At 44.4% G+C, this 27702-nt stretch overlaps 1 protein-coding gene across 3 annotated transcripts; it reads right to left on the bottom strand.

The window, feature by feature from the left end:
• Nucleotides 1-3041: 3041 nt before the first annotated feature.
• On the bottom strand, nt 3042-23174 carry MEDAG (mesenteric estrogen dependent adipogenesis). 3 transcript variants are annotated; one of them, XM_045844884.1, is made up of 6 exons: nt 21958-22923; nt 19818-19984; nt 10129-10238; nt 6878-6990; nt 6158-6443; nt 3042-4410 (listed from the first exon to the last, which is right to left on the bottom strand). In XM_045844884.1, exons 1-6 carry the CDS (start codon nt 22480-22482, stop codon nt 4286-4288), a joined length of 1326 nt encoding a protein of 441 aa, XP_045700840.1. In that variant the 5' UTR covers nt 22483-22923; the 3' UTR covers nt 3042-4285. The 3 variants fall into 3 exon arrangements, with proteins under 3 accessions (XP_045700840.1, XP_045700841.1, XP_045700843.1); XM_045844885.1 differs by lacking the exon at nt 19818-19984 and having other exon boundaries at nt 21958-22377; XM_045844887.1 differs by lacking the exons at nt 3042-4410; nt 6158-6443; nt 6878-6990; nt 10129-10238 and adding an exon at nt 17090-17624 and having other exon boundaries at nt 21958-23174.
• Nucleotides 23175-27702: the final 4528 nt, after the last annotated feature.

Here is a 27702-nt window from a genome sequence, read left to right as displayed (position 1 = left end):
GTGGGTTGTGGAGGGAGGAGAGATAGCAAGTATAGAGCACTCCACTTCTGTCTATGAAGAAGAAAGTCTCCAGTGGGGGAAAGGGAGTGGGTCAGGTAGAGAGTTACTACTTAACAGAAGAGAAGATTGAACAAGTTCTTAGGCCAAGAGCAAGGAGCAGGGAAAGAGAGCTGACACTGTGGGGAGCAGCAGGGCCCCAGGGACCCCCATGCAGTAAGTCAGCTGGGGCCTGACATTCTGCTTATCTAACAAGATCGCAGGTGACTCAGAGTTGAGATGGACAGATTTAGAGCCCTGTCCCAGGACCAGCAGCCTGGGCATCAACAGAGGGCTCATTAGACATGCAGAGGCTCAGGCCCTGCCAGACCTATAGAATCAGATCTGCAGCTTCATGAGACTTCCAAGAGTTTCTTCTGCTCATTCAAGTTTGAGAAACTCTGCTCCAGGTAATATGAGGCCTGATCATCTCCTGATGAGAAGGAGAACAAGAAGAGTTGCTGAGAGAACTTAAAGAGAAACCTGATGTAGGATATGTAAAGGGCTTGTCAGGTGGCTACTTCCAAAAGCCCAGAAGAGGTCTCAGGCAATCTGCAGTGATGCCCACATACTCTGGATATGACTGTTCTGAGTGAAGTTTCTCTGGCTTGGTGGGTTTATTTGCACAAAAGACTTCCAATTACTATGTAATATGCAGTGCTTTGAGTGTCTTCATTTTAAAAAATAATATATTACTTCTTTGTTTTAGCTGATTAACTCTTAAAACATTTTCTGAATTTTTTGATGGATTCTCAATTATTCGGGGCTCCCTAGAGAAATATAAGAGGGAGGGAGGGAGGGAGAGAGAGAGAGAGAGAGAGAGAGAGAGAGAGAGAGAGAGAGAAATCAAGAGATTAAGAGAGATTTAAGAGATTGGCTCACACAGCTGCGGTGCCTGGCAAGTCTGAGAGCTGAGGAGTGGGTCACAAACTGGATGGAGGCCAAGGGCAGAGCTGAATGTTGAAGCTCAAGTCCAAAGGCTAACTGTGCAGAATTTACTTTTGCTCAGGGGAGGGTCAGTCTTTTGTTCTCTTCAGCGGATGGGAGAGGCCTACTTACATTTTGGAGGGCAATCTGCTTCACTCAAAGTGCACTGATTTAAATGTTAATCTCATCCAAAAGAACCCTCATAGAAACATCCAGAATAATGTTTGACTACCATGGCCCAGTCAAGTGAACCCATAAATTAACCATCTCAGACTCAAATCTTCCTGAGGTTATCTAGTTCTTACCTTACACTAAGAAAGGTTATGGTGAAGTAGTCCAAGAACAACTACTACCTTTTATTTAAAAATCCAGAAAAAACATTCTATAATATTTTCTACTTTATTGGAACAGTCCAATTTAATGTGGACAATTCTAAACTCTGATTCTAACTGTCCACTCACTAAACTTACATTTTATCCAAATAAAGCCATAACAGCAAATATAGTCTGTTGATTCTATCAAAACCTTGTCAGTCCTGTATAAATGTCACCTCTCTCCTGGGCCATCCTATTCTCTTGGATTCTTATATTTTTCTCATCTCTGAACTCTTAAGAAGTAAGCTGGCCAGGCCAGCCACTGGGTAATTACCAGTGCCTTATACTGTGAGTTCTTACAAGTTTATTCAAGTGGTGAACATCAAGTGTGCACATTAATTTAACTCAGTGTGAATACTAGCATTTACCCATCCAAATGAATGTAGTCATCTTCAAAAGTAGTAGTAATTTACTCTAATGACACTACCATTGCTTGAACCATTTTAAAAATTCCTTAGAAGCGCCCTTTAGAAATGGATGCACATTCTTTTTGAGTTTCTTAAGTAGGGACATAACTTTGCTCTTTGACAGAATACTGAGTATTTGAAACAATAAAAAGACATTTGAGTTGATAATTAAGGCAGGCAATCACATTGGACAATATTATCCTTTAGCTAAAAATCAAAATTTCCCATGAGGTAATGAAAAGAAAACTCTCTCACTCTATAGCTAATGTCCAGATTTGCATTCTTGTTGGAATAAATTAAAAGCCTCCAAGGTGACCCTTTCACTTAGAGCTTAGCTAAATCAGCCAGTTTGATAAGTCAATCCTTACAGATTTGTTTTAAAAGAAATTTTATAGTTACACATCATTTTTATCTCCAAATCTGGATCATAAGCATCATGGATATTTTTCTTTTGGAACTTGCTGTTCTTGATGGCTTATACACCTAACTTGTCTTCTCTTACAAGACTGGAAGCTCCTGGAAAGCTTGGGCCCTGCTTTGGGTACCTTCTTATGCCAGCACCCATCTTAGTAAACCTCACATAGTAGGTACTCAATCATGTGTTGAATGAATGAATGAGTGAATTAATTGAATGGATGAATTACTTAGGACACTATTGTCCTATAGATTTCTACTGATCTTAAAATATCTAAATTTGGCTATTTACACCCAAGATTGAGGCTGCTTTTACCTAGGAAGGTCCAGTTTTAAAGACTGTCCAATATCACATCTCTGTAACATTTGCTAATAAAATGTGTTAATATGGTGTAGATTTCATTATAGACAGTCAATAAAATTTTGCTGAGGGGATATTGAATGACTGAATGCATTTGGTTCATAGTTGACGAAACTTCCAGACCTTTAGTTAATTCTTGGAGTGCTTACTGATGGGTTTTCTTAACTCAGATACTCTCAAAAAATCTTCTTTGTCAATTTTTGTGAATAGTGTTTCTATTTCCTTTGGAAAGCATTTAATATTTGATATCCACCCAAGGTTGGTTTGTCCTAGTATACAACTTATTTTATTGTTAATACTCCTCATTTGGCACTGAGTTGAATAGCAACTGTTCATCCTCTTCTATTACTGAGAAGCATTCTCTTTTCTGAAAGATGATATCAAATTGTGTTTCTTTTCTCCAAATACTGCATAGTCCAGCTCTTCAACAGGCTCTGGAAAGTGTCTGCGAAAACCACAGTTCTCCCTGTAATTTAGTAAGATAGCAGGCAAATATACAAAGCACAATGGAAAGATCACACATACTTGGTTACAAATTTAATCAATTCTGTGTTGAACGATAAGAAAAATTTAATTGCACAAAGGTAGTACATAACATTTCAAATATAAAAGACAATTGGTAGTGCTATCAAAATACATGAAAAATTTTTAAATGTTATAAAAATTATACTCAGAGCCCAGAAGTCTTCCTCATTATAAGCATATGGAGTGATTCATTCATGCAGGTTTTATATATAGATAAAATTTTTTTTCTTTTTGAAGAATCCCATTGTAGCTCTGAGGTAAAAAATGCATTGATGTAACAATGTATTGTGGTAATGTTGTATAGCTTTTTTCAATTTTGCTTTTAGTGTTAGGGTTGCTAAAAGCTTATTTAAAATAAACAACTGGTGTGGGGGCATAAATGGTGATAGAAGGAGACTTGACTCGGGGTGGTAAACACTCAATACAATATACAGGTGATGTATTGTAGAATTATACCCCTGAAACCTATATAATTTTATTAACTAATGTGACCCCAATAAATTCAATAAGAAAGTAAAAAACTACCCAACTGATATAATGTGCTTTCAGTCAAGAGGACACTGCCATGATCATGATCCTCCTCCTGTCACTGTGTGCACATCCCCTGGCCTCTTTCTACACTTTGTTAAGAGGGAGGCCAAGGAAGTTCAAATTTTAGGCAGTGAGTGGCGGGGGTGCCATCCTACCAAGCTGGTCAACCCCCCAGCAAACCTTACCTGGAATGCTTCTGCTAAAGGCAGGATGAGAAACACATGTGTCTTCCAGTGAACGTTGTCATAGGCTTTTTGCCAGCCAGGTTTGCAAGAGAATAGCACAGCTCACCCTGAGCTGGCTTGAGTTTGGGTTCAGACAAGGGTGTCTCAAGCAGAGGACCAAACCCCAATTTACGAAGCATCATGGTCAACACCCAAGTCAGACTGGTCCCACAGAAGTTGCCAGGGAAACTCCCAGGGTGCCAAGGTCGCACATGAAGTACTCAGGACCCTGCCAGTCTCTCTGCCTCTTTGGAGAAGTGCTCAAAGGAGGGGCTGTCCAGTCATGAGGCCAGGGCCCTCCCATCCTGAAGTCAGCTGCGTGGGGCCTGCTGGGGAGGCACCCACAGAACAGGGAAGGAGCACTCCAAGGAGCAAAGGGTGGACCAGTGGGTGGAAGGCCTGACCCCCAGCTCATCCCACCCCCCAACTCCCCTCAACCTTCAGTAAGCCTGGAGTGCAGGAGGAACTAGAACAGGTCCTGTCCAATCAGAGAAACTGGTTAGGTGCCTCTTCAGATTCCAGAACGCTTGGAAATGGTAATTCTGCCAAAAGGGGCTCCATCAAAGATGATCTTGGTGACAGACTGCAGTTAAAAACCTCATCTATTGAACCTGAAAGATGTAAATTGGACATTTTTACCATCACTGGAAACCAGAAGGAATCCTGCAGTGCCTTTACAACTCACAAAAGACAATGAGCCATTTTAATACTAAAAAGAGAACCCTGGCCTCCTCAGAAATGCTCAAAAGCTCAATAGAAATGGATAGCACTTTGTTTACCAGAAGGACATGGGGTATCATTTGCTTTTCCAGGCTGGAGTAGATTTTCACTAAGTTCCACAAACCCTTTCTCAAAAGGCCCAAAATTGGGACAGCCCAGGACAAAGGTTGGGTTTTGAAAAGGAGGAGGAGCTGGGCTAATGGAGCACCCCAAGCAGGGCCATGGAGGCCAGGCTGGGCACAACTGCCAGGGCCACTGGGCACCTTGGCTGTGCCCTCTGCCAAGCATAATGATTCTGGTCAGCCTTGAAGAAAGCTTCTCCACTGCTCTGGAGTGGAAGTGGTCCCAGGGCTGGCTCAGTTAATTTTAAGGAAGCATTGCCCAACTTCACATGTCCCTGGTATCCCCAGGATGGCAGTGGACACCCTGTGCAGCCACAGGACAGAGGGTGAGTGATGCTGAAACAGCAAAACCCTGCCCAAGCTGCTATGGTCAGTGGATGAGGCTGAAGGGATGTCAAAGGAAAGACCAGGCATCCAGGACTGCCACAACCAGACAAGCTCATCTTCCCCCAAAAGGATCAGTGTATAACATGCCTCCTCCAAATGGCTGCAAAGGAGCAGAGTGCAGAGGAATCTTTGTAAGGAACATCCAGACAGAGAAAGCTAAAGCAACATGGAATGAGGGGGAGAGGAGGAGAGTAAAGGTAAGAAGGGGAGAGGGAGAGAGGGTAGGAAAGGAGAGGAGGAAGAGGGAGAGACATATAGGGAGGAGGGAGAAAGGAGAGGGAAAGAGGGAGGGGATGAGGGAGAGAGAGGGACAGACAGAGTGACAGAGGGGCTACTTCCAAGGTAATAAATAGCTAGAGTAAACATTTTTGCTATAAACATAGGAAGAAAGCAACTCATTAAATACAATTAATTGAAGACTATTTTACATTTGAACTCTTTGAAAACTGTCAGTTCACAGAGACTGGTATGTTTGTTTGTTTGTTTGTTTGTTTGTTTGTTGGAATTAGCAGCAAAAATCCTGATTCAAGGAAGTTGCTTTCCAGCCAGCTGGCACAGAACAGAGAGAACAGAGAGGCTCAGAGAGGATGTGATGGGCAGGTGCCATCGGCTCTGCCAGCAGTCTCACGAGTCTCCCAGAAGGCACCAATATAATATTGAGTTTGTTCAGTGAAACATTCTCAGGAGTTATTCTGTGGTCTTACAAACTCTGGAGAACCCTGCCTGTTTTTGTTGACATAAAATTGATAGTGATCAGCCATGCACGCACCTCCTCCAACTGACACTTCTGTTCACATTCTGTTGCCCAGCATAATTCTTTCATAATACTTAAATAAATGTTAATACAATTCAAATGAGCATTAATATGTATTTAAATTAATAATATATTTTAAACTTATTTTCTGGGTATGCTGAACAATGTAGGTAGCTTCTATGTCAGAAAACTTTAAGGGGCCCAAAAGGAAAATTCACTATATTTCTTTTTGGTAGTCTCACTTCTTACTTTCTGAATAATATAGTATATTATATTTCCCCCTTATCAAGAGGCCTTATCTTTTCCATTCATTGGCTCTCCTCTCTCATCATACTATTCTATGCTTTTATTTAACTATGAGAATTTTTAACATACCTCTGGAAGTTACACTGAATTTTCGGTCAGAGAAACTGCTCCTTCGGATCAGTGATTCACTCATTTTTTCCAGAAATAGTTTAATTGTCTCCTTCTTTTCTGGACTTGAACTTGACAAATTCAGAACTTTTCCATTCACTTGTACAGTGGAATTGCTGAGCCCAAGCCAATAGAAGAAATCAAATAGTGCATCGGCTTTGAACTCATAGGCAAAGCTCAAATTTTCTCCATTAACCACTTCATTTCCCAAAGGGAAAAAATTCTTCACTGCCTCTTGAAAATCAAACTGAAAGAGAAACGTGATGAATTTCATGTATATAAGAATAATGTTACATCCTAGAATTCTGTCACCACAGAATTATATTACAGAAATAACAACTGCCCAAATGTCCAAAATGTCACACCCCTTATTTCTCTTTCATTCAGACAGATACTTTTAAACAGTTGCCTTAACTTTTTCAAAACAGACCTATGCATTTGCATCATGTTATATCTACAGACCGTGGAGTGTTTGGTCAGTGACATTCATTATTATCCCATTTCTAATAAATTCCTGGAAACTCCGCTCATTTTATTGGCAGCAATGATGAAGCAACAGCAAACATCTGTGTCTGGATACAGCTAAGTTAGAGCTGAGCTCTCAGGACTCAGCCGTACAGAAACCTCTTGAAACCTTCCGTGTTTGGCCGCCATCCTGGATTCAGACAGGCTCACACTTACCTGGAGCCGGTAGCTTTCTCCAATCACTGAGGAAATGACCATGTCCATCCCTTGCTCTATCTGTCTTCTTATCTTGGGGTGCCTCGTGTTCACAAGGAAGGCATATGTTCTTTCTACAAATTTGGAAGCAGAATTTGAAGAGAAGTGTGTGTGTGTGACAAAGTAGTGATTCCCACCTTACTCGCAGATTTCATTCATTTTTTAGCCTCCCTCACTGCAAAGCCTCACCAGATTTCTAGAAACATTTCTGAGATTTTTGCATATGTGAAGGAAGCAGGACCCCAAGGCTGCATTTTGCTGCTCTTGTCTGGGAAACTGGAAGTTGGAAGTCCTGTTCCATCAGAGGGGAGAACTGAGCCTCTGCCTGTGTATGCAGCAGAGGAAGCTAAGTGAGAAATGCAGGCCAGCCCATTTTCATGCCTCGGCCTTGCTGTCACCAATATGTCTTCCTTTGCAAAGCAAAAATTCAGCCAAGTCCAGGGAAGGAAAGCTGCTCCATGCCTCCCCTCTCCCAATACTTCCTCCCCAGGGACTGGCTTTCATTCTGTCAAAGGGCTGGCCTGGAGTGCTAAGGGTCAAGGCAATTTGACATGTACTCTCCTCCATGCCCCAACAATTCCCAGTGGGAGGAAAAAGTCCCTCTGGTTGCTGAAATTATACCATGTCTGTGTCCTGGCACAGCTGGGTTTTTGTTGTTGTTTGTCTTGGTTTGTTTTTTTTTTTGGTGAACTCTTAAATCCAATTCTGTCCAACTCTATACAGTCTAAACAAAGGTAAAGTTGTTCACTCATTAGGAAATCTGAAATACTATTAACCAACAACCCCTTAACTTTTCAGCTCCCAGAAACCCCTTAATTTCTCAAGTGCTTCTTCTAGGGAGACACATAACAAATTGGACTGGCCAAAAAGTCTGTTCAGTTTTTTCTGTAAAATAAAAGACAAATTTTTCATGTTCACCAATAACTTTACTGATTTGGATATTTTGAGTATGTCAGCTATCTCCTGTGTGGTATAACATTGATTATTCTCAATTAATGTCTCAGTTTGATCTCTATCAACTTCAACTGGTCTACTGGACAGTGGAGCATCATCCATCAAGAAATTTCCAGCATGAAACTTCACAAACCACTTTTGACACATTTTATTTGTCACACAGAACCTTCTTCATACACTGCACAAATCTTTTCTTGCATATCAGTTGCATTTTTACCTTTCTTGAAATAATAAAGCATAATATGCTGAAAATGTATATTTTCTTCCATCTTCAATATTAGAATGTCTACTCAAAATTCACTAACTTTGGTAAGTTTTTTAAATGTACGCTGATATGACAGCTGTCACAATGCAATCTAATAAAATTGTTTCAAATAAAATTAAAGACAACTCAGCACTAGTAGAGCCATCTCACCAAAAAACACACAAAGTTTTTGGCCAACTCAAAAGATTGTTAGCCTCTTTTTAAACACCATGGACCAGCCATTAAGCAATTTTGAGAACTCAACATTTGGCCTTGGCCTTGAGCACCAAGCCTGTGGTCCACCAATATGGTGTCACATCCTTTAGGAACACATTTTGAACTGACTTTTGCACTGGCCTTATTCATCTTAGTTTTCCTACCCCTGTCTTTCTCCCAAATTATTTTCTTGACACTTTAGATATAAACTAATCTATACCCTCTTTGAGATGAGATATAACAAACCAAGGGAACAATTTTATACATTTTATACCTTGAATTAACTTTTACACAAACCAAGCCAGGACCTTCAGGCTTCTTGTACACTCAGGGCCCACACATGCCACAGCTGTGCAGCCAGCACAGCCCTGAAGGATGCCTTTTACATTCACAGACCTTGACTACTTGTATATTTATTATGACAAACTTCTGGGGATAACAGTAAATTGTAAGTTAATGGTGGCTTTTTCTAATTTGTATTGTATAAAAGTACTATTTACAATAGCAGCAAGGCCAAACATCATGTTACCTTAATCACAATTTTCATAATTCAAACTACCATTTTAATTAAGTTTTTGTATCAGAATTTCTATAGTTCGTGGCTTTTTTCACAGTGAACTGGAGCCAGGTTTCTATGGCTCCTTTCACAATAGTTACACAGCTGTGCACCTTTTGGAGGCCACCCACATGTACCTCCTCATACCACTCCCTTCACTTTCATTAAAATGTTAAAGTGGAGAGGTCTCTTATTCTTACCTCAGATTCCTCCTGAGAGATGGACCAGGAGGTGTACTTAATACACCTGTGAATTTTGTCCCTAGAGAACTCTCTGGATTCCTGGCCATCATGAAGCCAAATAACATCAGGGGCTCAGATGTTCCAATGAGCGTTGCTAGTTACTGTGTGTTCTGTTCCCGGCCCCTCTTAACTTTGAATTATGAAGTGAGCAGAAAATCTGAGTGACTCTGATTGAAATGAGCAGAGAACTGGCCCCAGGAACCTAGAGGAGATTGAATGTTTGAGGAAGTTTCGTTGAAATTTGTAGATCCTTTATTACCTTGGGCTCACTTTAAGAATGTTATTTAGAAGTGAGTTTCAAAAATTCTATTTCTGTCATTATGTCCATGTAGAATTTGAGTTAATGTAGCTGTAACAGTCAGTCTGATTTCTTGAAAGAAACCATAAAGAGACATTTCTAAGACTGAAATTCTAATATAATAGCATGAGACATAAAAGCATCTATAGATACTTATTTTAACTTCATTTTCTCATCTGTAAAATGGGGACAGTCTCAGTACCTCCCAGGTAGGATGACCATGCACCCTAGTTTGCCCGAGTTGGTCGCAGAAGGATTTTTAACAGTACATACTTTCATGCTAAAAATGTTCCCAACTGAATGGCATGAAGCCCTGCAGGGCTGTGTGCCAGCTGATGTCAGAGCAGACCCGGAACACCTAAGTGTCTCCTACACGGCAGACAGTATTCCATACCATCATCTTCACCACTCCAGTCATTTTTGCAACCACTGCAGGCTCATAACATCAAATTGCTCTCTGCCTTGATAAGAAGTATGAAAGAAAACTCAGAGACAGATGGCTACTGCTCCAGGCTCACGTAGGGTTTAATCTTCAGGCTTGTGCTGTGCTTCAGACGGCTTGACACAGCAGGCTTCGTGCTCCAGTCTTGTCACATGCCGACACCCACCCTGCCACCTCCACACCCAAGTTCTACATCATCAGCACGTCTCAGTCGAAAAGCCCAGCAAGACACAACCAAACCAAAATATTTAGAGACTGACCTTTTGAGGTGTCTTTTCTGGTCTGTACATTAATAAAGAACAGCATCGGTTTACTCAGTATCATTTCCCGGTAGTCTTTATAATCGCAGTAGTTGGTCAGTTCCACATATCTATGAAAAAAAGGAGATACAGGTGCAAATGTATGTACCCACCCATCTAAGGAAGGGGATGTCTCGATAAGTGCCTGCCACATCTATCATCCCTTTGATAGAAGTCCTCTAAAATATGTCCTGGCGGAGGCAACCATATTTTGTATCCTGTAAAATAAAGCTTGCTCACTCTCTCTCCCTCTCTGCAGGTCAGCCTCAGATCAACGTGTAACCAAAAGGTGGTCCTGGTCATTGGGGTGGCCTGACACCAGCACCTGGCTCTGAGATGATAACCAGTACCATCTATTTCTGGGGCTGTAAGAGTTCATTTGAAGCCAGCAGAGTTCTATGTCTGTCTGGGCTGGGAACGAATTACACTCAGTAAGTGGAATTAGCGGGTCTTCCCCAGTGCAGTCATCCATATTACTAGTGGGTTTACAATCTTCCTTCTTCCCTCTTCCCTTCTCTAATTCCAAAATAAACCCAGCCCCCTACACAGATTACACATAAACCAATACTGATATGAACTAATTCACATCACCCTGACCCTGAGCTTGTATAATTAAAGAAAAACAACTAATGGTAGACTTCTGCCCGGGGTCCCATTAATTTAGCTCCCTTGGTTTCCATTCATTAGTCGAGCCTGAGAAGAGCTTTTACATTTTGACTGTCATGTAGTATGGCAGCTTTCTCTCTGTACTCTACAAATTTTCCAGGCTGTCTTTCTAGGCTTCTACCTACATTGTTGATTTGAAAAAAAAGGCTGATCCAAATGTAAATTAGTTTCCGCCAAGACAGCTAATTTTCTAACCAAACCCAAGCTCTATGCCACGAGGATGTAGGCAGTCTAAATGGCACCCAGTCCAGCAGGCCGGAGGACGCACTGCCCCAGTCCCTCTTTACCATGGAGCTGGGTCCACAGGTGGCCCAGCTATGGAGACATACGCGCCAACTGAATGGCCATCACAGCGACAGAGTGGGCTGCTTTTGCTACACTGCGCTGTGTCTGCTTCTGACACCTAGTCAAAGGCAGAGACAGCTCCAGTGTTTCTCTCTGGCTTGTTGTCCTTCAGTGCCTGACATGAAAATCACAGCCCTGGAGAGCTCCCAGCAGCCAGGAGCAGTGGCACCACAGTCCTCGCAGCCTCCTCCTCCTCACCTACGACCCACAAGCCACTTAGAGGGGCCAGTGCACAAGACCCTGACCATGACATGGGTCAAGAGCACCTGGGAGAATACCTACCCCTGAGTCAGAAAAACACAGCTTCCACTTATCTGTCTCCCAGCTTGGTTTCTTACAAACATGTTATTATCTTTTTCTGGGCTTGTCAGACCTGATTTTTGAGAGCTTTTAAAACCTAACCCCTGATGGAGACTCTAAAATGCTTCCTGCCTTCTGATTCACCAGGATTTTAACACAGTCTCCACCTCTCAGCCCATTGGCACGGGTGGTGGTCAGGTGGCTGGGACACACACAGGAGGAAAGGGGGAGTGGGTGTTGATGTTCAGGGGTGTTGGTGAGAAGGGCAGGATTAGGGTAGAAGAAAGTGGGAGTGGAAAAGGGCTGAGGGACCTGGGGAGCAATAAGGGGACAGACTGGGTGTGAGATGCAGACCAGGGATTTTGTATGACTCTTTCTCTGTCTGCCCCCTGCCCTCACCTTCACAGAACAGTGTGGAAGGAAAATGGGATGAGGTGAGGCACCTGAAGGAGAGACACTTGTATTCCATATCAACAGAGACAGAATTATCCTGTTCTTCTTTGTTTCAATTGACCAACTGTCAAAAGGTACTGCAGAAAGGAAGCAAAGGAGAAGGAAAGAGAAAGAGGCCATCATTGCTGGTTCACTTGCTGTCACTCATTTGACCACACTCTGAGTAGCTAAGACTGCGGGACATCAGGTAGGCACTCACATGGGCCTTATCACATCTGAGGAGCTTGGGGCCTAGGGAATGGGCATGGGGAAGAGGGTGGCAGTACAGGGTCACACCAGGGCTCTCTCCCACCCTCTGCCATCCATCTATTCAGCTACCAAGGACCTGGCCTGGCAGGCAAGAGCAGCCTTAGAAGAGGAGAGGCAGGTGAAGGCTGTGGTTGGGGGTTGGGAGGGTGTGAGGGGAAAGATGCAGAGGGAGAAAGGGGGAAGGAAACTCTTGTAGCAATAGAGGAAATGGGCAAGACTGAGTGGACTAAACATCAGAAAGATAGATGCATAATATCAGGACAGGAGTCAGGTGCCACCTGTGAGCCATCCAAGGTGGATTTTCATAGTCTCCCCCCTTGTTTATCACAGAGTTAACTGATAGTCACTTAAGCATGTCATATTTCCCTCCGAGTGACTCCTCTGCTCTCCTAACATCCACAGTCTGATTGTCATTCTCCAGTATAGCCAGAAAATCTGTATTTTTGATTATTATTCTGATGACACAAATGACAATCCTTGCCTCTGCCTGTACAATTGATTGACATTCTATTCAAGGTGTCATCAGTAGGAAAAAGATAAAAATTTCAACTGAGAAATGATCACTGGGTGTGAAAATAACCAGTTTGCTCCAGAATTCTGTGGTAGGCTTTCTAGAATGCTCTGGGGTTCACAGGGCTGCTATTTGAGGTCCTTAGAAAAGAGGGCTGATGGGGTCTTCTGAGAGCCACACACTGCCTTTAATGCGGTGTAGGAGACCGTTCTGCATGGCATGGGCCCAGCTACCACTCGGAAATGCACAGGACATATGCCCACGGATAGGTTCTCCCGTGGGGAATCAGGCCTGCAATGTACCTAGGCCACCATGACTCTTGCTTTTTGCTAAAACTTCCTCACTCTGATTTGTAGCAAATACTTACTGCAAAGTAACTTCCTAAAATACCATGCTAAACCTTCCAAGGATGAGTGTAACCAGTTTCATCACTTTTGCCTTTTCATTTGCAAATATCCCTCTTCTGTGATGTGATTAGCAGCACTGGCTCCTTTGTTTCCTGCAAAAGGTAACCACCTAAAGTGAACCTGTGAATAGTAAATGAGGACCATTGTTTAATGGGCGGAGAAAACCCAATAAAGGCCTGTCATGGCAGAGGCCGAGGCTTTTGCTCCCCTTGAGAGAAAAGCCATGCTGTCCCTTTTCCTCCACCAGACTCGATAGTCCATGTGAATGTCTCATTTCATCCATAATGACATGGATACTGCGGGCTGGTATCTGCATCAATGGGGCACCTACACCTGAGTCATCCTTTTCTTTTAGGGTCTAAATGTGATAAGATCCCCTGAATAATAAAACTATGGTCAACATGATTTAATCTTCCTTTGATGATTTAGAGGCATATTTAGGATGTTAATGGGCCTGTAAAGGTCATGACAGAGCATGTCAGTTATCCCTGTAACTCATATGTGCAGAAATGCTGCTTATATGAGAGCTCTAGTAACAGAACTCACAGGTAAGAGGCAAGATCCCTACCTACTAAACCAGGGCACAAATAAGAACTACCTCCTCAAACCATCTATTTCCCAGTCCCCCAGTTATGGTCCCATTGTTAAACACCTCCTGAGTTCCAGTGAAATAAAGAAATATGAGTATTCTTTTGGAACTGGCTGTTATAAAATCTGGATATGTAAATCACCAAAATAAAAAAAGACTGAGGACCAAGTTCTTAAGGAAGAGCCTTACTAGACTGTATTAGGGGTGTGTGCACGTTTCTGAATTACTAATGCAAATACTGCTTTTGTGTACTGGGTATTTTATTACATTTGCTGACATTATAATTAAGGAAGAAAAGCAAACAGCTGAAGATGGTTCCTTCAAACTCTCATTTCTTTGTGGCTTTTACCCTGGGCCCACCCAACCCAAATGCTGACTGAAACTATTTTCTTGCCACTTTTTAAGTATATTTTATTGATTATGCTATTACAGTTGTCCCAATTTTTTCTCCCTTTTATCCCCTCTCTGCCCTGCACCCCACCACCCTCCAGCATCCCCTGCCCCGAGTTCATGTCCATGGGTTGTACATATAAGTTCTTTGGCTTCTCTATTTCCTATACTATTCTTAACCTCCCCCTGTCTATTTTATGCCTACCATTTATGCTTCTTATGCCCTGTACCTCCTCTCCCCATTCTCCCGCTCCCCACTGACAACTCTCCATGTGATCTCCACTTGTCATTCTGTTCTTGTTTCAGTTGTTTGCATAGTTTGTGTGCGGGTTTTTATAAGGTTCAGTTTTTGATAGTTATAAGTTTGTTGTCATTTTATTGCTTACAGTTTTTGATCTTCTATTTCTTAGATAAGTTCCTTTAACAGTTCATTTAATAAGGACTTGGTGATGATGAACTCCTTTAACTTGACCTTATCTGGGAAACACTTTATCTGCCCTTCCATTCTAAATGATAGCTTTGCTGGATAGAGTGATCTTGAATGGGGGTTCTTGCCTTTCATGACTTGGAATATTTCTTTCCAACCCCTTCTTGCCTGCAAGATTTCTTTTGAGAAATCAGCTGATAGTCTTATGGGAACTCCTTTGTAGGTAACTGTCTCCTTTTCTCTTGTTGCTTTTAAGATTCTTTCCTTATGTTTAATCTTTGGTAATGTAATTATGATGTACCTCAGTGCATGCTTCATTGGGTCCAAATTGTTTGGGACTCTCTGAGCGTCCTGGACTTCCTAGGAGTCTATTTCCTTGCCAGATTGGGGAAGTTTTCCTTCAATATTTTTTCAAATAAATTTTCAATTTCTTATTCTTCCTCTTCTCCTTCTGGCACCCTTGATTTAAATGTTGGAACATTAAAAATTGTACCAGATGTTCCTACACCTGTCTTTTTTTTTTGAATCCTTGTTTCTTCATTTTGTTCCAGTTGGATGTTTATTTCTTCATTTTTTTCCAAATCGTTGATTTAAGTCCCAGTTTCCTTCCATTCATTGTTGGTTCCCTGTATATTGTTCTCTATTTCACTTTGTGTAGCCTTCATTTCTTTCTCATTTTGCGACCTAGCTCAATCAATTCTGTGAGCATCCTGATTACCAGTGTTTTGAACTCTGCATCAGATAGGTTGTCTATCTCCTCGTTGCTTAGCTCCTTTTCTGGAGTTTTGATCTGTTCTTTCATTTGGCCCATATTTCTTTGATGCTGGACACCTGTTACATGTTAAGGGGCAGAGCCTTAGGTATTCAGCAGGGCGAGGAAACCCTCTTTACTGAGCTGTGGTGCTGCCTGTGGGGGAGGGGCCAGAGAGGGAACAATGCAGCTCTCCTGCTCTGCTCTAGCTCCACTTTCCAATAAATTCTCCTGGGAAACTAGGATTTTCTCTTGCCTTTGCAACCCCCATAGTGTTTTACAGCTAGAGGTTTTGAGTCTTATTTTCCCAGTCAGCTAGCCACTCCTTGTCCACATGGTCCACCACCTTGCTGCGGGTCCCCTCCGCCCTCCCAGCTGCCCATCTCCACCCCTCCTACCAATCTGGATGGGTGTTTCTTTAGTCCTTGGTTGTCAGAGTTCCACGAAGTTTGATATTCTGGCAGTTATGGTTGTTTGTTTTTTCTAATTGGTTGTTATCCTTATGGTTGTGTGAGGAAGCAAAGCATTTCTACCTATGCCTCCATCTTGGCCAGTCCCCAGCTGAAACTTCTTACACCTGGCTCCAATCCAAAGTCTGAAAGGCAGAACACTGGATGGATAGCATAGTGATTTGAAATGAAAAGATCTAATTCCTGTGGACTGACTGACTGACTATATGAACTCAATCCCCCAGCCACAGCCCACTGTAACCTTGAGTAAATTACTTCACCCACCTGAACCTGTGCCCTCTTCTATAAAGGGATACAAGAGTGTTGCCTTCTGCTTAACAGTTCAGTATAGTGCAAGTACTGTTGACACATGTACTTGGGCCCATAGTAGATGCTCAACAAATGTGATTAGTATCTGTAATCCTGGCCAACTCTGCTGGCAACAGGGTGAATGAAGTTCTCTAAGTTTCTGACACCCAGCTAGGGCTGGTTTCATCTGTGTTACCAGGAAAGGAAGACAAACTGAGTACCTGAAGAATAAATGAGCAAGACGTTCTCCTTCCTTCCTCCAATTTCTATCCTCATCTCTTCCATCTGGAAGGCTAAAGAGCACAGCTTAATGAAGGCAGTATCTGAAAGGTGGGGCCAGGAAAGAACACTGGATTTTTGGTTCTAGCGAATCAGGACCACCCATCTTCTAAAACACCTCACTCTTTCGGGAGTCCCTTCAGGGTTCACATCATCTGTAGCATGATCTGAAAGCTGCTCCCAATTTCCCTTGGCTCTGACAACTTACTGCTCAAAGAAGAATGGGAATTCAAACCTATGGCTTCCATCTAAGGGTGTGTGCATTCATTTAAAAAATGGAGAGGAGAAGAGAAAGAGAAACACATGTTGAAATTGTCCTTGTGTAGAAGGCCCAGAAATTGCCCAAAAGTTCATAATCCTTTTCTGTGACACTAGCAAAAGCTTTCAGGGACCTTCTGCCCTTGGGAGCATGCAGGATAGCCTTCCTGTGTTTGTAGTGTTAACATGATAGCTTTATGCAGAGCCTCACTTAAGTTCTTAAACAGTTTCCTTCTTTCGTCCCTATTGTAGTGAAATTAAGCAAAAAAAAAATTAGATTTAGCACTATGTTGTCTGTGCAAGGATACCCACAGTTGTTCATTCAGTCATTCAGCCATCAATTATTGATGCATAGTTCCATGAAACACTGTGATAGTGCATAGAACAATTCATTCATTCATTCATTCATTCAATCAATAAGCATTAGCTAAGCACCAACAACGTGCTAGGCACTAGGGACGCAGATGAAAAAGGAAATAGTCTTGCTTTCAAGAAGCATACAGTTCACTGCGGAGACAGGTAAGGAGTTGCACCATTTTAATATAAAATGATAGCTGTCTAAGATCTTGTTGCTTCAAGTGTAGCCTTTGGACGAGCAGCAATGGTGTCACTTGGGAGCTTGTGAAACTGCGGATTCTCAGGCCCCTCTCCAGGTTTATTCCATTGGAACATCCATCCACACCACCCCCAGGAGACTGGTGTGCTTACTTCAAGTTTGGGAAACACTGGTGTAAAACATAGTCCCTCCCACTCAAAGGCTTACAAACTAGTTAATTGTTCAAACACCCAAATGGTGGAGGAATGCACAGTTCTCTGCATTCAGCGTCCACTCCACATGGGTTTATGTCCCAGTTATTTAAATAAGAAGGAGCAAAGCAGGAGGGTCCTAGAATTAGAACCATTTACAGAGCTGAGACAAGCACTGGAAGAGTGATCCTTCTGTCAGACCCAACATCCTGCCGCTGGGTAGGCAACGCAGGAGAGGAGGAAGAGTCACAGCTTAGCCAGGCCTTGGGGGAAACGGGGTGGCTGCAACCAGGCATCCAGGTTGGCATGTGGCAAGGATCAGGCGAGCTGAAAGCAAGAAGTAGACCAGAGTGTGTCTGGAAGTTCAGAGCAAGGCTCCCAAGAAAGGAAGGCAGGAGGGAAGGCAGCAAAGCCTCATAGCTTTTTAATCATCAGATGTGGATTTGGATTCTATCTCTATGACTTTTAATGGTGTCAAGATCTATTTCCTCACCTGTAAAATCTAGCTAACAAAAGGTACCCTGTGAAGTAGCTAAGAGGTTACATAATATGTGTGAAGCATTTGGCTTTGGGGGCTGCTTAATAATAATAATATAAAAGCTAACATTTGTGAAGTAAGCAACATGCACCAATAATTATTTTTAAGGACTTTATGAATTTTCATTCTGAACAGCAACCCTATGAGGGTGATGAATTATCATTCCTATTTCACAGCTGAGGAAACAGTCACAGAGACAAAGTAACTTTCCCAAGTCACTGAGCCAATAAGCACTGAACTCAGATTCCAACCAAGGCCTTCTGGTTCTGGCCCTCCTGCCCATCCTCACTTACTTAAGACTGACTCTTATAAAAGTCACAGCTCAACAGAATGACAATTACCTCTCAGGAGCACTATGTGTTTTGTGAACAGGATGCAGAACTGGGCAGGTCATCAAACCCAAGACTCAGACATGGGGACCAAGGCCAAGGACTGGTCAAGAAGGCAGGACAGGAGCCCACTGAGTGCTGTAGCAGCAAGAGTGACTGCTGCCCACTGCATGTGGATCTGTCACTGCTTCCATATCTCCTGGCCTCAGTCAAGGTCAATGCTGACAGGTGGACCTGGGCTGGCAGGTAGAGCCCAAGCACCTCCCATCATGGGGTGGGGGTGATGCTTCCCCAGCACAAATCTATGGTCCAGCCCTACGTCTGTGAGTTCCCTCCTCCAACTCCCTGCACTCTCTGGCCCTGGCAGCTGCTCTCCAGGTGAGTGTGACTGTCACCCATCCAACAGCTGGTGGGACATGGGCAGAAGCAGGTCACCTCTCTGCTTTTAGTGGCTTCTTTACAAAAAGCAAAAGTGACTTTTGCTTTTAGGTTGATTATACAAGATGAGTATTGGCTGATATAATTTCAGTTATTTTTTTTTTGTAGATTCAGGAAGCTCATGAGAAAGCTGCTGTTGTCTATAGTAAGGCAGAATGATTGCAGATTTGAAGTGGTTTGCTGAATGAACATGCATGTTCATAGTCAGATGAGGCTGCATAGGTGCCTTGGCTCCATGCTCCCCAGAATCCTACTTAGGTGCAGTACTTGACCTCTGCCAACCCTAATTTCTCATCTGCAAAAAGTGGACACAGCAGTGCCAACTTCATAAGCTTTCATGAAATAATAGCTGTGAAACACTCTGCACCATTCCTGGTACTCAAGCAAACATTAGTGACCACTGTTGTTATTGTTGGGCTTATTTTTATTACCCAAGCAGCCTCTTTCACGCTAGGAGAACACTGAAAAGCAGGGATTATAGCTCCTCTTTGCCCAGTATTTGCCATTACACCTCAATCAGAGGCTACATTACAGAGAAAAGTGTGTGTGTGATAGTTAATGGCAAGTTACACCTGGTATCCTAAGCAGGTTTTGTCTGCAACACGAATGGAAATCCAGAGCTTGAAAGAAAAATAATAATAAAGGTTTTGCCATCAATTCCACAAAGCAGGACAAATATCTTGAAAGCAAGCTCTCAGGATTGTTAAAGCACTGGGGGCCGACCAGAAAGGTTCCCACCACCCTAGGTTTTCTTACGTTTATTCAGCAGGTATGTATGTAGAAAAATATTCAAGTATCAGAAAACAAACCAGTTGAGCAAGTGAATCATAGGAATGTCAGGGTCAGTAGCTCTTAGCCTTTCAGGTTCCTTGGGAAAGGACCTCATGAAAACCACAGTGTACGCTTCTGAGGCCCTGAAAAGAAATCCTGCTTACCCTGTGGACTTATCCCACACAAAAAATATTTGTGCATTGAAAAAGAAGTAATTAGCAAAGTGATGATTCTTATCCTGGTTCCAACTAGGTCATAAATCACTTGAATGGTCAGCAACATTGGGTGTATCTCCAAGTTTCTGAGGAGAAGGTCTATATACGATACCCCAATGTTCTATAGTCCAAAGTGATTAAAAATCATCACTTTGCTTTCTTGACCAGCCAACCACCCCACCGCCCCCCGGCCACCTTCTCAGCTGCTCTTAGGTGGGGGCCATCATACCTCAGGCAGGAATGTGGTGGCTTCAAAGATGAAAAAGTCCCTGGAGTCCATCGCTCTAGGCCCCAACTCATTATGAAAAGTGGAAAGTACACGCAGGGGTACAGCCAACTCCAAAGATGACAGACAAGGCAAACAGAAACTGGTACTGTTGCCAACAACTGCCCAACCTTGAGAAAATCCAAAATAGAGTACTGCATCATGTTGGCCAAAACTGGTGTCTAGCACTACCCTGGAAATAATATTGACCTGGGCATAGTCTGCTAGAATCACTACAGTATACATACTGGATGGCATTGACCCAGGTGCTCATGTAATCTTTAATGGTATGTCAGAACAGACAGGTAAAAAGCAAGTCATGCAAAATATTTTTGTAGTAAAACTGATCAAAGCTTACTGAAGGAAGGAGAGAAGGAAGAAAGGAAAGGAAAGGAAAGGAAAGGAAAGGAAAGGAAAGGAAAGGAAAGGAAAGGAAAGGAAAGGAAAGGAAAGGAAAGGAGGGAGGAAGGAAATAAATAAAGGCTTTGGAGCAAGTGATTTGAGAGAGGAAGTTGTATACTAGCCCCAAGACCAAAGACACTGGGTAAATTTAGCAGAGCTGAGGAGTTGCCACTTTGGAAGTCTGAATTCTGACTATGCATGCACCTCCTGATCCATGAAAGCAAACCTTTCACTGCTGCCCACAACTCTCTTGTTCCCTCTCTTTCGGGTAGGCTGTCTCCATTCACACCAGGTTCCCACCCACTCATCCTTCAGGACTGCACACCCAGGTACAAAAGCCCCTGCCATAGGATGTTCCTGAGAGGAAGACAGATGGTTCCTTCCATCACCCAAATTATTCTCAGGTGCTCCTTGCTCTTTCCCACAGTACAAAAATCCCCACACAATTGCTTAGACAAGAATCTTGTACTTGTTGGTTGTTTGCACCCTGGTCTGTGTGGCCTGGCCATTATTTATTCTGGATTCTAAACTGCCAGGGCTCCACTGCTGTTTAATTTTCTTTTATGTAGGTGGCGTTCAAAGCAAGAGTTTAATAACTAGGCTTCAACATCATTTAAAATTTTGCAGCACTGTTTGCTAACTCGGGGAGCTGGCTCTGTCAAAAGCCTAACCTGTATATTCAATTAATTCTGGGCATTTTTATTTTTTATACTGTTCTCAAATGCACTAGTTAACTTCTTTTTAAATCTTCCCAAATCTGATTGCTAATTCAGTTCCTCCCAGGTCCCTGCTTATGGGCTGGAATTTTCAATTTCTCCCCAAGAAAGGGAGAAATTCTTGTCTGGGAATGGCTTTTCAGACATTCAAAGCCCTCATTCTCTTTGTGTGGAAAAGCAGCCCGAAGAAGGCGTTTTAAATGCCATTTTGTTTGCTTGCCCCTCTTGGCTCCATCTCACCCACAGGGTGGCACAGTGCCGCTGTCTTTCCCAGGAGCAACGGGCTTTGTAATAGCTGGCGGGCTTACTCATCTCTGAATCACGCTCCAGACTGCACTCGCCTGCTTCCTGGCAGTCAGTTCTCTGCACAAACATAAGACACCAGCACACTCCCACACAACACTTACTTTTGCCCACACGAAGACCCACAGGACCCTGGGTTGGACTTCATGGGGCTCTGTTCCCTTCTCAGCTGTGGTTTATTTATTCATTTATTTGAAACACTAAGGGAGGCCAAAGATGGGTCACTGTGTACTTTCACACGCTTCTCCACTGGGTCTCCTCCCTGAATAAGGCTCGAAGTGCTCAAAATTGAGCCTTTCCACCCCTCACCCCCACTCCCCATCTAAAGCCAGGATGTGAGTCCTCTGTAAACATCCCCGAGGGGTGTGTCCCCAGTTTGAGCTCATCTGACCCAGTTAAGGAGCCAGAAAGGGAAAATGACCCGCCAGTGACGTGCTCCGGGTTCCTAGCCACCCTACGCTCCTCTCCAACTCCCCCCCGCCCCAATCCGGTGCCCCCATTGGCGACTTCGAGCGCAGCTGCAAGGGTCAAGGGGAAGGGCAGACAGCCTCGGGAGGGACAGCTTCGTGGCCGTGGTGACGTCAGCAAAGAGCAGACTCTAGGCGTGCGGCCCGGAGGAGGGGAGGGCAGCGGGGGCTCCCGGGACCCGGTGGCCAGGGGTGGGGATAGGGGGGCGCACTCACCTCTTGATGTAGCGGCTGAGGCGGCAGAGCTGCCCGTCCAGGCTCACGAGGCCGTCGCCGAAGACGTTGAAGCCCCCGAACGCGGCCGCTGGCTCTTCGGGCCCGAGCACCGTGAGCTGGTCGCCGCGCAGCTGGAGGGCGCCGGGCAGCAGGCGCAGGAGCTGGGCCACCGGCAGCAGGGCCATCTCGCAGTCGCAGGTCCACAGGCTGCGCAGCTCCCCGGACGAGATGGAGGTCAGGCTGGGCCTGGCTGGGGGTGCGCACGCCGCTGCCGCCGCCATCCCGTCGCCCGGAGGTCCTGGGTCCTCCTGCCCCTGAGCCGCCCGCGCACCCGCGAGGCGCGCTGCAGCCGGGAGTGGAGACGTGGAGACCGCGGCCCGGCCCGACGCGGTACGGCCCTTTTATCGCACTCAGTGCCGCCCCGCCCGGCCGAGGGCACGACCCCAGGCCTCCGGCCGGATTTGCACGACTAGAGCTCGGCGCGCTCCCGCCCCGCTGCGCGGCCCGCAGCCAACGGTTACTCATCCCATCCCAGGTCCCCAACTCTTCACCCGGGGCTGGGCGGACACCCGGGGCAGGGTGGGGACTGGGGCCCTGGTGTGCAGTCCAGCCCTTGGTGGGCGGGGGAGGGCGCCAGCTTCCACCCAGGCTCGAGAAACACCGCACCTGTGCGTGCGGGGGTGGGGGCGGGCGTCCCTCGCCCTCTCTCCGCACCTGGGCAACAGAGCCCTGGGAAAGCAGCCGACTTCTGACACCCACTGTAAGGCGCGTCGCAGGTTGCAGCCAGCTGCCAGACGTAGTCTCGGAGCCTGTTTCCTGCTTTTTTCACTCCAGATCGTACCCTACGTTTTCCCTCCACTCAGCCTTTCATTGCACTGGTTCCTCCCCGCATACCCTTCCTCGTACGGATTCCACGGTCCTCACGTCACTTTTCCAAGAAGCCTTTGTGAATCCCCTGTGGGTTTTATCCCGTTGCTTCTCCTCGCTTCTCCTGCACGGGACCACAGGCCGCAGGGTGTCTGCCCAATAATGGGGGTGGAGGGGATCAGCAGAGCTCCCTCCTGCGTGCCTCTGCAAGTCCCCAACAAGTTCATTTTCGCAGTCAGTATGGAGCAGCGCTTTTCAACCGGTGTGCGGCAAGGATTTTTAAAACATGCAATACCTGACTATTTAGTCTGAGGCACTGACCCTTTTCCCTTAGAATGTCAAATTTAAAAAAATGGCAACAGTCAACACAACAATACCTGTCCAATATGAATAAATCAAAACTATACCTACTTTTTGTCAGGTCAGCAAAAAAAATTTTTTTTGGTGTGCCGCAGAATTTCAGTAATTATTTTATCTGTGCCATGAGATGAACAAGGTTGAAAGTTGCTGGTCTATAAATACTTGAGTGTTCATTCCTCAGGCACACTGAATGGCTTAGTCTCCTGGGGTAGAAAATGAGGACGATTTCATTTGATTTAATTAAACAACTGTTTCCGAAACATCTACTAGGAGCTAGATAATCAACTGAGTTCTGAGAAGACTGGAAGAAATAAACACAAGCCCTGTCGTTGCCCAATTTACAGTTTAATGCGGCGGGGGTGGGGTGGGGGTGGTGGGGAGGGGGGCAGCAACGAGCTTTCCTGTCATGGAAACACACTGAATGAAAAGTGTTGGAAGCCCTGGCTGGCATAGCTCAGTGGATTGAGTGCGGGCTGCGAACCAAAGTATCGCAGGTTCAATTCCCAGTCAGGGTACATGCCTGGGTTGCAGGCCATGGCCCCCAGCAATTGCACATTGATGTTTCTCTCTCTCTCTCTTTCTCCCTCCCTTCCCTCTCTAAAAATAAATAAATAAAATCTTAAAAAAAGAAAGAAAAGAAAAGTGTTGTTGGGAGGTCCCTGGATTTACCGGAGGAGAATCCAGCCTAGTTCTGAAGAACTGAGCAACAGGCTTCCTGAAGTCCTGTAATTTAGAAATCTAAGCTAAAAGCTGGGTACAACTTAGAAAACACCTTTCATTTGTCTTTTTATGTCCTCATCATGGACCCATCCATAGACTTAAGTCCAGTGGAGAGTCCTGTTGTATCTCATTTAAACCCCAGAATATAAATAAGCGCCATTCCCAAGTCCTTCCTACAGATATAGTTCCCTCAGGCTCAGTCCCCATTGTTGAACTTCTCTAAACAAATCTAAATCACCCAGCATGCATTGATCACAACTGAATCAACCTTTCACAGAGAGGTAGGGCAAATCAGCCTGTGATGCCAGAACCCAAGGGGATTCTTTGGCAAAGTGAAGCCTGCCTACTGCACAGAGGATGGGTGTGTGGTGGGCTGAGGCCGGGGGCAGGACCCAGAGACTGGGGCTGCTTCCACTGGGTGGGGAACTGTGGTGCCTTAGACCTCGAGCGCCCTGCACAGCTGTCTGTTTGCAGATCAAACATGGACCTAGCCACTGCTGTGCATCGGGCACCATATTAAGCTCTGAAAGTGCCAACAACAGCAAAACAAATAACCCGGGTCAAGGTGAGTACTATAATACGTGCATGGACTAAGTACTTTGAGAGCAAGGTCCAAAGAGTGGTTGCTCCTACCTGGGAGGCCCCAGGAAGGCCTTCCAGAGGATATGACAAATGGGCTGGACTCCAAATACAGGGAAAGAGCTCTCAGGTGAAGGAGCTCCATCAATAAGAAACTGGGGAGAAGAGTCTAGATCAGTCTATTATGTAAAGGTATTGTTACAGAACACAACAGGGGGGGCCTGGGATGATATACTATTATTGAAAGAAGGCCCCGGGTCCGTTATGTCTGCCGCCCTAGGAAAGACGTCTCTCAATGCCAGAGATTCGTAAAAAGGAAAGGAAATGTTTATTTAATGCTATACTAACTTAAAGTAGTGATCTAATGTCTTTATCAAAAATCCTAAAGTCCCTAAAAACACCCACAAACACACAGTCTTTCCTTCCTTCCCCCTTTGCCCAGTCCAGAGTACCGTATCTCAGGAAAGGAAATAGAAGTCCATGGCTCAGGCAGTCCTCTGGTTCTTAGTTAGTCCTCCATCTCGACTGGGAGACCTCCCTGGGTTCCCGGCACCCTCGGCTGAGTCGCCAGGATCTCTGCTAAAACCAGGTGGTGGTTCCCCCTTCTAAAGCTGTGGGGGTCCCCACTCTGGCACTGGCACGTGGTCCTCTCTCCTAGGGCCACAGGAGTCTCCACTCTGTCAAGGCCGCGTGGTTCTCCTCCTCTGGGATGGGGGAGTCTCCACTCTGCCAAAGCCACGTGGTTCCCCTCCTCAGGGCTGCAGGAAGGGAGAGTCCCCACTCTGTCCAAAGCCGCGTGGTTCCCCCTCAATGGCTGCCATGTCTGGGTTTAAATCCCCGGTGCCAATCTTCTTCTGCAGCCCCATTTCCGACTCTTCCTACACTTGGGCACACTTGCCCTCAATCTGCTGTCTTCTCCAGCTTTTCTGGTCGCCATCGTGGGTCTGGGCAGGTGTCACCCCATGTCATGGAGCCAATCTTCTCCCAGCTCCCACGCAGGCGCTATAACTCAGGGGACCTGCCCCCCAGTCACATCTTGTGGGGGCAGATCCCTTTCCATCCCCCTTGCCTTGAGCATGGCCATAGCTATTTAGCATATCTAACTGACCAGCCAAAGGCTATAGGTATGCTAAATGACCATGCCATGGATTAGCTGCAAAGGGGCCCTGCATGTTCTTGCTCCGTGTGCCCCTTCCCCCAACTCACACCTGTTGGGGGAAGGGGTGAAGACACCTTAAAATCTCCGGGACACCTTGAGTTCTGGACCCCATTTCAAATGCCTATTTGGGGTCCCCCCTCTTGGCTGCACCCTGTAACAGTATGGCCCTACTTGAGGCATGGGGTATTTCGTATGGCTAAAACAGACCAGGCCTGTTTGGGGCAAGAGGTGAGTTTTATAAGAGATGAGACCAGAAAGGGAAGTTGGAGCCAGACTGTGAGAGGCCTTCTGAGCTAAGAACTTGGATTCTAAGGCAATAGGAAATTTTTTACTGTTTTCAAGGAAGGAAGTAGTATGACTATACCTGAGTTTAGATACTATTGGCTATGGCCGCAGAGATGATATTTTGAAGTAGGAAAACTGGATGCAGAGAGACCAGTTAGGAGATGGGTTTCATATCCAGGTAAGATACAATGAGAGTCTGAACTGGTTTACACAGCAGCTGTGGGAATTGAAATGACAGGATAGATTTGGGATACATTTGAAATAGAGTCAGCATGATTTGCTGAGCAAATAAATGGAAGAGGAAAGAGTGAGACAAAGCAGTGGGAAGAGACAGCCTTTCGCTAGACAGACGATGTAACTACTAATGGAACATCCAAGTGGAAAAGTCTGTGAGGCAGCTAGTTAGCTGCATCTGCAATTTTGGAGGGAAGACAGGGTTCATGATTAAAATTGGAAAGTCACTGGCTTGAAAACAGGAGTTGAAGCTAGAGAAGTAATAGGGTAGAAATTTGAACCCCAGGCTTTCGTTTATTTCCACAAATGTTTATTGAGTACCTGCTATGTTCCAGGACTGGGGGTTTGCTAGAGAGTAAGAGGTGACAAATAGAAGATGGCCCTGTGCTTCTGCAATGAGGAGGAATGCAGGGAGCAGCATGGCTCATCTTCTGGTACAATGTCTAGGCTTAGCACTGAAATCTACTCGCATTTTGGGTATAGCATTTCTGGGATTTACTGATGGAATACACTCTCAAAAATAGCAACAGAGTTGCCTTCTCAACTTTCAGGTCAATGAAAGCAGGTCTACTCCGTCGCCCCGCCCCACACCACATAGATGGAGCTCAATACTGTTGAGTGCCCTTAAACCTGCACTGTCTGTAGATGATTTGGCTTTGTTGAGGGGTGAAATGTAGCATCAGTTTTATGTCAGAGCTAAATGCACTTGGTTAGTATAAACACAGCAGTTTCTCCTATCAAAATCTGTTCCTGTTATTGTAAATATCAACATTTATTACCTGAATAGAAGAATTAAGTGAGATTTTTCTTTGCCTCTCCATACTTCTCTGACTTTACAATTTTTCTGCATTTTCCAAATGAGTGTATGGTTTGTACAATGAAATGATGTTGAGCACAGAATAAAAACATTCTGAAGATGCTTGCCTGATGGGTTATGTAGAGGTTTCCCTTGATACATTTTCAGGAAAACACCTGCATTTCTTTTTGGATAATTTTTGCTCTATCGAAATCCCGGAGAACAATGTGAAAAGTGAACAGAAAAACAAATAACTCTGGTTGTCATCGCCATTGCTAATCAGTGAAGAGCTATAGCCATAGTTCTATGTTTAGTATCTTTTCATTATCAAAGCAATAGCCAGGCAAACAAAAATCACTGCTAGTGAAGATATTTTAGTCTTTTTTTTTATATTGTTGGCTTATTCACACAGTTGTGTTGACATTGTAGAATTTTTATCTTACACTTAACAGTATATGGATAGCATGTTACAAAAATTATCTAAGTTATATTTTAAGCCACCATATTGTCTTCCATCATGTGAGAGCACTGGACATCTCTTTACATGTACATGCTTTGATTCATTTTTCCTTATTCTAAACAATGCTACAGTGAATATCTTTCACTTTTATTTGTTTCTGCATCCAAACTCTCAGAAATGACATTATTGAGACAAGTAATGTGACAATGTGTGAGGACCTTAAAACACATACTATTATCTTCCCAAAGAATTGTACCAAACAGTTTTCTCACCAAGAATGAGTTT

The sequence above is a fragment of the Phyllostomus hastatus genome, unplaced genomic scaffold, assembly GCF_019186645.2.
Source record: "Phyllostomus hastatus isolate PE091 unplaced genomic scaffold, TTU_PhHast_1.1 phas_contig_41, whole genome shotgun sequence".
NCBI classification, from domain to species: Eukaryota; Metazoa; Chordata; class Mammalia; order Chiroptera; family Phyllostomidae; genus Phyllostomus; species Phyllostomus hastatus.
Note: the sequence above shows the minus strand (reverse complement) of the source record. Positions and strands in the feature narration are given on the sequence as shown.